Source organism: Triplophysa dalaica, chromosome 18 (genome assembly GCF_015846415.1).
Source record: "Triplophysa dalaica isolate WHDGS20190420 chromosome 18, ASM1584641v1, whole genome shotgun sequence".
Classification (NCBI taxonomy): domain Eukaryota; kingdom Metazoa; phylum Chordata; class Actinopteri; order Cypriniformes; family Nemacheilidae; genus Triplophysa; species Triplophysa dalaica.
Window position 1 is genome coordinate 15002118 of NC_079559.1, and position 12296 is coordinate 15014413.

At 36.5% G+C, this 12296-nt stretch overlaps 1 protein-coding gene across 1 annotated transcript in view; it reads left to right on the forward strand.

The window, feature by feature from the left end:
- Positions 1–12296, forward strand: part of si:dkeyp-14d3.1 (transmembrane protein 132C) — a 212679-nt gene that overhangs the window by 136442 nt on the left and 63941 nt on the right. The window contains exon 4 of the mRNA XM_056729972.1: positions 10906–11092. Coding sequence (XP_056585950.1) covers positions 10906–11092 — 187 coding nt within the window. The remainder of the gene's footprint in view (positions 1–10905; positions 11093–12296) is intronic.

Here is a 12296-nt window from a genome sequence, read left to right on the forward strand (position 1 = left end):
TAGATGGTCTTATCGTTTTCCCGAACTAGCGTCTTGTCTTGTTTGCTAGTGCCGGCGTATTTGATTATTTTCAGAAAACTTTGGTGACCCTGTGAATATTTTCTTCTTTGAGTACACTAACACATTATATATCAAATGAAAACAACAGAGCATTAAAAAAATATATGTCTTTATTTGCTAATTTTTTAATGGCCAGTTGCACATGGGAAATTTTTACAATGTTTTGTTTATCATTTGTCCATTCATTTTTAATTAATTTAAATAATTATTTTGCATTTAAATAATGAATTTAAATTGTTAATTTAAAGGGATGTTTCATTCAAAATTGAATAGTCTCGTCATATACTCACCTTCCTGTCATTTCAAACCTGTACGACTTTCGTTTTTCCGCAGAACACAAAAGAAGATATTTTGAAGAAAGTTGTTACCCGAACAGCACTGGCACCCATTAACTTCTGTTGTATGGGCACAAAACCAATGTCAAAGTCAATGGGTGCGGGTTAACATCATTCTTCAAAATGTCTTCTTTTGAGCAGAAGAAAGTCATACAGGTTTGAAATGACAAGAGGGTGAGTAAATGATGACAGATTTTTCATTTGGGTGAAGTCACTTTAATAATGATAAATTAATTCTATGATTTGTGCAAAAATTATTCGTGGAACTTGCAATTAATATATGAAGGTTATTCAAGGGTTAAATAAAACTTGCTATACAAAAAATACAACATCTGAACAAATTGAACAAGGTGTTTTTGGTAAACACGTTGTCCAGCTCCAAAGAGAGTATTTGTTTCTTTTGGATTCATAAATGCTGTACTCTTTCAGAAGATGTGTAACAGCGCCCCCTGACACATAACAGTGTAACCAGAGAGAGTTGGAAAATCTTGTCAATGGTAGAGAAGCGTTGTATTATACAAGACAGGGAAATCTTGATAATAGCAGGTAAAGAGTTTATATCAAGTCTGCTGAGTTTTCTTTACACTGAGAGGGTCTCTGATTTACGTGTAAACTCACATACACACACATTCATTTGGGATAGAACATGGGTTTTAAATCTTATGCTGGGATGGAACAATTTAATTTAACCCAGCAAAGGCAAATCTAGAACCCATTGGTTGGTTCAGTGCTTATTTTACCCAGCTTTTTTAAGAGTGCAGTAACCAATCACTGTTTTCATTTGTGTACTTTGTGTACAGGGGCAGGTAAACCGGGGATGTAGCTTTGATCAGATTTATGCCAACTGACACAAGATTTAAGCATATACAGTACATCAAGCTGAATTATGAACGTCCCAGGATTGTCTATGTGTCGGTGCTAAAGAACATTTAAGAGCATAAGAACATTTATAGCACATTATCATTACCCACTTAACTATTGCAGTATGCTGTGTTGTTGTAACTTTGACCAGTAAAAGTTAAAACGTTAGTGTTATTTTAAGTCTGGTGCAGTTTCTCATAAAATAATATGTGTATGCATCTTCATATACAGGTGGTACAATTCATTGAGACAACAACAAAACTAGACAGAAATAAACCAGAAACCAAAAACTATATGACAACACAACTAAATAAACACAAGCAATATAACAATGAACCTGACACACACATACAGAACCTGTACATTTGTTCTATTGGCCAAGACACCTCATAGATGCAATGTTATTTTTTGTAGAGGTAATGGTATTTTCTAAACCCTCTCTTACAGGAACCTGCGATCGTTATTAGATTCAAAGCAAAGTCTGATCTGGCAGAAGACCACTTTAAACTTCCTAGCTTGTTGATTTTGACATTTCCATGTATTGATGATATATTACACAAGCGACGCTTCGCCCTAATTAATGTAAATCTGGATTTTTCACTGTACCTCTGGGAGAAGAACACAGACGGTTTAGCACTTCCCTCGGCCCTCCTCAATGTGTTTTTGACATCTCACGCGTTCTCACATATGGTTGATGTATGTGAGGAGAAATCTAGAATAGTTTCTTTCTGGCAGCAGGGTGTTGAATATGTATGATGGCCGTCCGGTATTCCTCCAGTCAAGCCTGGTGCCATTCAATGACACAGTGCCTCTTAATGCAGTCCGTCAGCGGTATTTATCACTGCGCTTGTGCTCCTGTGCGTCTTTGTGTGTACGTGTGTGTGCATCTGAGAAAGGAGAGTCGTTGCAAACTGCCAAATAAACAAGCTGGCAGCACATTTCTCAACAGGTATGCATGTTTGTGCGTCTCTGATAGCGAGCCAGCCGGTCCATCAAAGCCCTTTTTTTGCGCGTGAGCGAGTGTGTGGCACAAGAGAACAGATTTGAATTGTGGTGTATTATTTTTTCTTCTGCCTGCTGACAGGGCTTTTTGCCCTTTGCTTTGTGTGTGGAGGCACACAGTGTGTAGCCTACATGATTTCAAAGATCCAAAATATGAGTGTTTGTGTGTATAATGTGAGTTCAGGTTGAATGACCTTGAGGCTGACATTGTTTAAAAGTCAAGCTGTTCTCTTTTCTTCTCTCGTCCTGTATTTCATTCTTCGGAGACCAAATTGTAATGATATTTTTCTGATTGATCTGGGGAGCAATTACAGGTCACACAAACACAATCACTCTTGACGGTGAGAGATTGTGTTTGCATGTACTGTAAATGTCTTTAACATTACCTGAGGAATAACATTTGGTAAATGTCAAGCTTGGAATTGGCAGAATGTTGTACGTTGGCTTATGAGTTATAAAGGCTTACAGACATGGACAGTAGTGAAGGATTTTACATTTTTAAATATTTAAAATTTATAAGAGTATCGATTTTGTTTTACCGTGGAAAACTTTAGTCTACTTCTGTTCATTATAATACTTAAATCATACTTTTTACTCTACTACATTTCGAAAATACATTTTATTTTAACTATAATTCTTAAGTGCATTAAAAGTCTTGTAGATATGTAGATTTTTCCAAACTACAAAACATCTGATAAAGTACAGATACTTGAAAAGACTTTACTATTGTCCACCTCTATTTACTACATTATAAAGAATATATATCATACCTTTTACCCCACTACATTTCGGAAATACACCTGTTTTTTTTCTTTAAAGGTCCAGTGTGTAGTGTAGTGCTAGGATCTATTGATAGTGGGGTGAGCCGTTGATTGCAATTCACAACATCAGCACTAGTTGCCGCTAAAATGTCAACATTGCCACAATTTCCAAATCTTTATATTTCTATTTAATTTCATTTGATTAAAGTAAGAAACTACTAGATGTAATGTATTTAAAAACACTATGATAATGTACAATTGTCAAGTGTCCACCTCCGCATACTTATCATTTATTTTCTTAGGGTGCATTAAGACAACAATACTGTTCTGAAAACAGAAATGCGTTTGCGTTTTTAAGAAGTTTCACGGACAGATGACAATGTTTGTCAAAACAATATGTTTGCATGGATTTACAAAAATGTCTAAACTCTAAATATGCACGTCAGGCCAGTGGGTAGGTTTGGGTACTGGACTCGGTTTTTAGTTTACATGGAGAAAATAACGTTATTGTTTTAAAAACAACTTGCACTTTGAAACCCATTTGCAAAAGTTTGCGTTTTCTGACCACCAAAAACGATATAGTCATGTAAATGCAAAATGTATAAAAAGTTTTCAGTTTTTAGATTATAACGGTTACCTCAAAAGTCTGACTTTTTTATTACTAATTTGCTCCTCCTTTATTTTTTGTTTACTTGTTAACTTTTTTACTTTTGATGTTTAACAATAATAGTGTATGCTATTTCCCAGTTAATAGGCAATGTACATAAAAATGTTTTCAGTCCCCAAAAATGAAGTTGTTGTGTTAAAAACAGCCAAAAGGCAGGAAATGTTTTCAGATTGTCAAAATGTCATAATTTCGTTTCTCATGACTAATTGGAATAATACTGTATCCTATTTCACTTTCATAACTTCAATGACTTTTTGGGACAAGTTTCTCAAATTTCACATGAAATTAATGAGATTATATTCACAGCCCTAGTGAATCTACCTATTTCATAAACATGTTTTCTATTGTTTATGCATGACCATTACCATCAGTCATGCAGAAGATGTTCTCTCCTTTTCACATAATATAGTAAATAGAATAGATATTAGATATTATCTATAGATCTAATAGAAATATCGAATTGTATATTTTATATTAACTGACATGTATACATGTTTTCAAACTGCACGTTATGGTGAGACGGATATGAATGCTATAAGGGTTGTATAACAGAGCAGGTCAAAACATCACGGATCACACAACTCAAGGCACTTGAGGCTAATACATTTACTCTGATAACTGGATAATGCGGCCGTTTTCAATTATGTCTGTCCCTGGAGACCTGGCACTGAAATAAATCACCTCAGTGGGGAAATAGTTTATTTGCTCTGTCACTCGACTCTCCCTGGCATTTAAATGCGGTCCCAGCAGACACAAGCAGTAGCTTGCCTGGACTGACCTGTATTCTCCTCTGGGACGAGACTCTGTAAACTGCCAGGAGCTTCGCATTGCTGTTGCTAACCTACTAGTGAAATTTAGCTAACTTAGTTGTGTTAGGCTACATATCAGCAGGGCTGTGATACAGGTCGAACGAGATTGCTATAAAATATAATTGCTTGCTAAATTTCGGTGCAAGACCCTGCATCTTATTCTCATACTGTACCACCCACGTTTGAACTTAAACCGGCACTTTACATGAAACACCATGCAACATATTTAAATAACATGGCATCTTTTTATGCAAATGAGCTTCATTAAGTGTACAAATGTCATCACTATTTGGCTAAAGCTGTTCTATTAACACCCACAAAAGCTGTTGGTAATGGGGTTGTATTTTCAAGAAATCTTTGTGTACATTTTATGACCATCATAGAAGCAGTAATTGTGGTTAAACTGGTTTTAGTCTTGTAAACTCATCAAGTTCGCGGTTTCAACTTTTATTTTACAATTTCCTGACCACATTGCAGTGCCCATGCAAACTGTCACCAGCACCCATTTTGTGGGTGTGTATGCACAATAACCTGCTTTTCATAATTCTAAAGTTAACTGGGTGCTAAAACAAGACACACAAACAACAACAGGCAGTTATGCAATGTGATATGATATGCATTCTTAGTGAATTCCTCTCTGTATTCATTTAATTAAATGTGAAAGATTTAATTAAATTAAACTTCATATTTACCTAAACAGAAGTATTGTAAACATTTCTTAATCCACGTTGAGTAGTTTGTTTATTAAACTTTGTAAAGTAGAAAGTGGAAAATGAGTTTTTATTCTGGGCCTTGGCTTAAGAGGAGGTGAAGTTTGACCACAAATGTTATTGAACACGGGCTGAATGTTCCTTCGGTGTCGTCCGTATTGGAGGGCCAAGTAGGACACAGTCGGGTAAGCATAAATTGTGAATCCTCTGGACTGATTTCTGGGAGCGTGCCCCACTCCTTTTCCCAGTTATGAATATATGTATATGTATGTGTGTGTGTGAGTGTGTGTGTGTGTGTGTGTGTGTGTGTGTGTGTGTGAAAGAGAGATAGAGAGCTGTCCGTGGTGCTGAAACATATATAGCATCAGCACTAGTCAAACATATCCTTTATCATAACAAAACTTAACAAAACAAACTTGGCTTCCAATCGGTCAAAAGTGACCAAAGCCTTAAAAATGTAAAAAAAATCCCAATCATCTCCTATGTCGGTCATTTTTCACTGTGAAGGAGCCAAGAGTGACTTTCTTTTTCATAAACCTTTAACATATACGAATCATGTCCTTTTTTTCACATAGATAATGCGACAAAAGCGTCATCTCAATCCGATGAAGCTACGATTTTTCTAAATATAAAATTGTTTGGTCACAAATGGTCCCAGAAGGTTAAATTTAACTTAGAAAAGGAGCACTTCAGAACGCTATTTCAATAACAACAATATTATATATATTTGTTATCTTAATACCAGTCAATTGTTGTTTTGTTGTTTAACAACATTGGCTGTGTCTCAATATGTGTTCATCAGGGGTTTTGTGTCCTCATGTTCTCCCTCTACGTCATCAATTACCGTCGAAATCGGGATTGAAGTCCCAAGCGGCGCGACCTTTCAAGTTGGTTCTTCCGAGGCTGCCTCGCAAGACCGGTCTCCACAAGAACAAAAGGCCGTTCTTTGTGTTCTTGGAATTGAGAAACGGCAATTGTGTATTACAAGTTTTTATATTTCTGCTGATGTCAAGATTCTCAAATGTTTTGAATTGAACCATATGAAAAAACACACTTACTATATTTGATTTTAAACCTTAGTTTTTCTTTTGCCTTCAACATATTGTCCTTTGATTCTTTGTAACTGTTGCCTGATTCTTCTGGGAAATCACATTTGCTTTTCTCTATTGTTTAAGAACATCACTCACGTGAGACTGTTATATTGAATATCACAGCTGTGTTTTTGTAAGTTGTTAAACCCATGCTGATATTGAGTCCAACAGCATGATCGGTTTTTCATTCTAAAGACAAGAAATACTCTTTAAGTTGCTTAGTCACAACAAGTTAGTTCATCTAATTTTGCTCTGCTAACAGAAATAAAGCATAAGCACTGACTGATGGCCTGTCTGGAATACTTTAAAACAGACAAACTATCCCAGATCTCCTATTGATGCTCATCTTTCATTTCAGCATTGTTCAGTCTTTCATTACTGTATCTCAGCTGTCAGCTCCTTAGACACTAAATCTGACAAAGTGGGGAATACGTGGAACCTTCCCTATGACGGAAGTTTCAGTTGTACAGAAATGTGCAGGAAAAGATATTATACTCTAGTAATGGCATACTGCATGCAACATAATATCGGTTATGGATCGCTGTCTCTGCACATAGCTCTCAGAGCACTAATTATTTACATTCAATCCCTCTACATGTGCTCTTATCCAAAGAAACGTAAAGGGGTCATGTGGTGCAAATACATGTTTTTCTGTGTCTTTGGTCTGTTTATAAGTTGCCCATGCATGTATTGGACAATAAAATAGCAAAAATGAAAGTTTTGGAACAAAAGATGCATTCTTTCTAAAAGTGAATGCTCACCCAGGCCTGCCTGAAACGCCTCGTGTGACCACACCCCCACAAATCTATGTCAGTTTGTGGTATGATTTGACTAAGACCGCCCAAATGTACACGCAAGTAAGATGGGCGTACCTGTAAGTACAATTGCCTTGGAACCTAATTCAGAGAGGCGGGCAAAGAGGAGAAACAAACATGAACGGTATGTGGAAAGTAAAGCGTTTTTATCGTTAAACCTGTATACACATTGCATTACATCTAAAACAAACTATAATATTTGGTTCAGCTGTATCATATCGCCGCTTTAAAATAAGCAACGTTAGAATAAGAAATTCTTGATTCACTTCTCTTGTAACTTGCTTTTGTTTGCATTACAATCACAAAATAAAGCTGAAGTCATCATTGAGTTGCACCATTGTACTGTATTTTCCCGGACGCTTTTATACAAAATGGATGAGCAATGCATTTGAGGTTGCAGTCCATGCATTACCTGGGAATTTAACTTATAACATTGCAGTTGCTTACACCATGCACAACTTACAGAGCTACAGAAACCTTAGGGGTCAATTAATATGGGAAAACTGATCTTACTTCAATCCTTCAGACATTCTTGTTTGGTTTGCGATGGTAAATTCTCATGTTTGTGAAAATCCCTTAGATATTTGACAAACAAAGAAACCAGCAAGATGCGCAACTACCATTACTTGGAATGTGGAGGGATCCCAACGCTCAATATGGCCGCTCTAGCAAATGAAGCCCAGCTTTACAGTAAAAATACCCAATCAATAAAGACTGACGATTGACCAGAGTCTTGTAAGGAACCTGTGTGCATTCACAGTAGCTGCATCAACCTCGACAAATGTGTTTTTTAGCGCAATTTAAGCTTAGTTATGATACAGGTAATGTCAGCTTTCATTGTTGATAGGAAATATGCTTTTTAATTGTGATTATTGCCAACAATTTAAGAAATATCTGTCTTCTTCCCCAATTCAAGTAGATAGAACTTTTGACTTGCTATGACTGAAATTGCTGCCCGGAGGCATTGCAAATATGGCCGAGGAGTTGCACGACCTTAGTAAATGGACTTTGTTTGCTTTGGATGTGATGTTCTTTTTAACAATCGCATATGATCTAACTTTTAAATGACAACACGAATGTTATATTCGTTCAATCCTTCAGCTGTTCAGGATGTTGACTTTTTCCATTCTACAAATTCAAGTATGTTCTGAAATCCTAGAATCGTCCTGGTTCCTAATTCTACTTGTCCGATCAGATTACAGTGTTGAAACTAACTGTTTTATAATATATTTTTCACCCTGAGTATTGCAAAACTGAGTTGTGGGATGGTGTCAGATGAGCTCTCCTGTCTGTCTGTTTGTCTCTCTCTTATTCTTCTCCTCTTGCACAATATCTTTGCTTTGCAATCTCTCCTGATAGAATGCTGTCACTCTGTAGTCTGTTGTCCTTCTCCTGTTGCTCTACATGCTGGAACAGCTTTCATATCTCTTCAAATCCCCAGAGACACTTTCTAGCTCTTGCTTTAATTCTCTCTCTCTCTCCCTCTCTCTCTCTCTCTCTCTCTCTCACTCACTGACACACACACAAACTCACACATACAAGACTTACTTTTCTTTAGGCTTAGCTGATCTAGATGTTGGCTATTCCTTCTTAATGCAAACGGTACCTGAAAAGAATCAATAAGGTGATTATATCATTCCCTTTACATGAAATGAAAAAAGCACTTGAGGTTAATGTTGTGGCATCTTTCATTATTTTACATCAAGCTGTTAAAAAATCTAGCAACACCCCTGGTGTGTGTATTGTTCTGTTTTCTGTAGCTCAGATTGTGACTTTCTAATTGTGGCGGTCCTCAGAACATCTCATCTGTTTTGACAGGCTGCTGTGAAACTTTGAGATCATGTGGGCCGGGGGACCCACGAAAACGAGCAGTTTCAACGCTACCCAACAGAAAAGTGCCTCATTTTCATTTGACATTCAATACTTTCCTGTTTTGTTTGGAAAATTGGGTTGTTGATTCACAACTGGGATGTTGCTTTTTTACTTTCGTCGTGAAAAAGATGATAATTTGTGTGAAAGGTTCTCTCTGGAGATGGAATTGCAGTAATGAAGCTGAATGTTGGGTGTTTTTCAGTTTCACTGTTTTTGTTAACGTGTAATCAGGGAAGCTTATACTATGTGCATGCTGATTTTTCTGTGTCCCTGTTTCCTTTTATATGCAACTGAAATGGCGTAAAGTTTTATACTGTGAAAAAGATTTTGTCAGATAACTCAAAGATGTGCTTTTTAAAACCTAAAAATTTAATTCGATTCATTTTTTACATTTTGACTGTTTAACCCTTTCATGCATAAATTTATGACATCGTTCTCTAGATTTTTTTTCTTCTAAATCATTTATATGTAAAGCAGTTTGAAATACCTTTTTTGCATGACACTGGCTACACACCAAAATTTGCCTTGCCTTCAGTGGGTGACATCTAAATAACTGACTTTATTCAAGTGATAAATTAATATGACTCAATTAACCATTCCGAACCATTCTGAGCTCAATAATGTGTGTGTGTTGAATAAAGAAATAGCTTCTGAAAAGAATGAAACGCCTGAAAGCATATTTTTGCTGCATTTAATTTTCATTATTCTATTCTTAACCTGTGTCACTGACTTACAAGGCGAATTCAGAATTTCGTAGGTGCTCTTTTTATTTAAAGAATAGTTCACCCCGAATTGAAAATTGTCATCATTTGTTCTTCCTCTTCCTTGTTCCAAACCTGTATAAATGTCTTTGTTCTGAGGAATACGAAGAATCATATTTGGGAAAATGTAAGATACTAACAGCTCTGGGGCACCATTGACTATCATAGTGGGAAAAAATATTATATCACGTTCTGTTGAACTTAAATTTGATATTTTGAGGAATTGATGGCAGAATTTTTTTTGTATGTGAACAAAGTTAAGACGCTTAAATGTTGTTTTTAGATGTAAAAATACTAGTTTTTCTATCAATTCAGCATTTGGTCAAAAAGGGAAAAACCCCAGAAAATGATTTATGTTTGACCCAACAATGGGTTAAAACAATTAATTTAGGTTAATGTATAACCCAATGGTTGGTTCGCGCATTTCTGACACAATTATGAGTTGAAAATAACCAAGTATGTATATACATTAACATAAACTCACAAGTACTGGATTGCATATCTATAATACAATCAGAAAGTGCATTTATCCAAAAATATAGAGGATGTAAAAAGCAGCGGGTATAAAGCGAAGGAAGCACAGAAATAACTTTTGTTGTTCCTGCTTTAACTCTGTCTGCAATTTAAAGGAAGGTGATCTACACCTGAGGCAGAAAATGAATCTCTCTCTCTCTCTCCCTCTCCCTCTCTCGTCAGTCTTGCTGTCAGCTGTAGTCTCAGTATGTCTCTGCCTCCATCTGTTCCTGTCTCTATCTATCACTATCTTCCCCTTCTTTTATTATCCCTCTCCTGCTTTCCTTTTTTCAGTTCTTTAAATGTGTGTTGCTTCAGTAATGGCTGAGAGCGTCATTACATCTAGCAGGTCTTTTATAATGATCTCTAGCTCATGCATCAGCTTCTGTCTCCTCCTCTTCCCTCTTTGCGACTGTAAACACTTAGTGACTTGACGTGACTTCAAACCTGCTTTCTCCAGAGACTTGTTACATCACGCAAGCTGTTATTTCCAGCCAAATCGCTCTATGTGGTCACATTTATGAGATGCATTGTGGTTATGCAGCTTTTTTTTTGAAGCGCAACCGTTTTGTTTAGGGTCGTTTTTTATGAAGAAAATGTTGGAAATTTGTCTCTAAGTTAAAAATATCTTTCTCTTTGTTTTTTCAGCGTGGAGCCCGGCTGGCAGAGAGTTGTTCAAGTGGATCTAGAGGTGGATGGGGTTGGCAGCATGGTGGGCAGTAGATCTATTTCTTGGGCAGTTGAGTACCCGGGCATCAGGGCCGGTGCTGAAGAAACCGAGACGCGTATCCACCTGGCACAGAAAGACCTTGTCGCCATTGTGCCGTTGGCCATGGTAAGAGAAACTGCCTGTCATTTGTCTCTCAGGAGACGATGGGTCTCTTCAGGGGTGGCTGGGACAGAAAGATAAAATACATAGGAAGTCATGCCCTTTAGGGGATGTTACCAAAACATAAGATCATCTGTCTAGTTTGCCGTAACAGTGTTTTTTTTATTTTACTGTAGAGTAAATTCATGACGGTCCAATAATAGAGATTAAGATTAGTGCAGTACTCACTGGAGCACATCTGTGCCCACGAATGATGGATCTGCTCCAAGCTTACTGAATGGATGTACAGATACTATTTCTAAGTAGGAGGTGGGAAAAACCCGAGTTTCGAGTTGTTGTCTGGAAAACAGCATTGATCAGCTAAATGAAGGTACTCCAAATTTAAATGATAATCACTTCAACAGGAAACACCTGAACGATTTTCTAAAGAAGACAGGTGCACGGCATACTGTAGTGTAGTCATGTGGGAAGTAAACAAAAAAGGGAAAAGGATGCACATCCAAATTGTCAGATGCACGATCAATAAATGTCAAAGATTGAAGGTAAACAAGGGACATCCACACAATATCTCTTCCCTTTGTTTATAAGAGATACAGTTGCAACGTTGCGATCAGTACAGACATTTTTCTTTGCCTAATACCTTTTCCTTTTTTATCTATTTAAAATAGTGAATAGATAAACAGTGTGCAGATTTCCCTGTATACATGTGGGAAGAAAAACATTAAATTAATTTGCACATTGATAACAGAGAACCAGAACAGCTGATATGAATTTAATTTGCCGTCAAGTCAGATAATTGATTAGACACAGAAGGTCAACTGGCCAATATTGCAAGATTTGTTGTAATCTTCATATTTTTTTGATTGTCTAATCCATTGATTCCCAACTGGGGGAAGCAGTAATTATCGGTTCAAAAATATTAGAGCAATATCTCATAACTAATATTACTATAACTAAACGTGTTTCATGTCATAGTTTTTCAGTGCAATTTTTTTAATGCTTGCAAGATTCATTTAAAATTGGACTAAAAGTTAATTCACCAAATAGGTTAATAGTATCTAAAGTTTGCAAGTGTGAGATAGCAGTAAAACTCAGGGCCTCTTCTTAATTCACATCTATTTAAGGTTCTCATTTAATACATGCATTACATTTAAATTGATCACAGTTTGTTTATGATTTAATTTCTATTTTGTCTTTATCTTTGTTATAA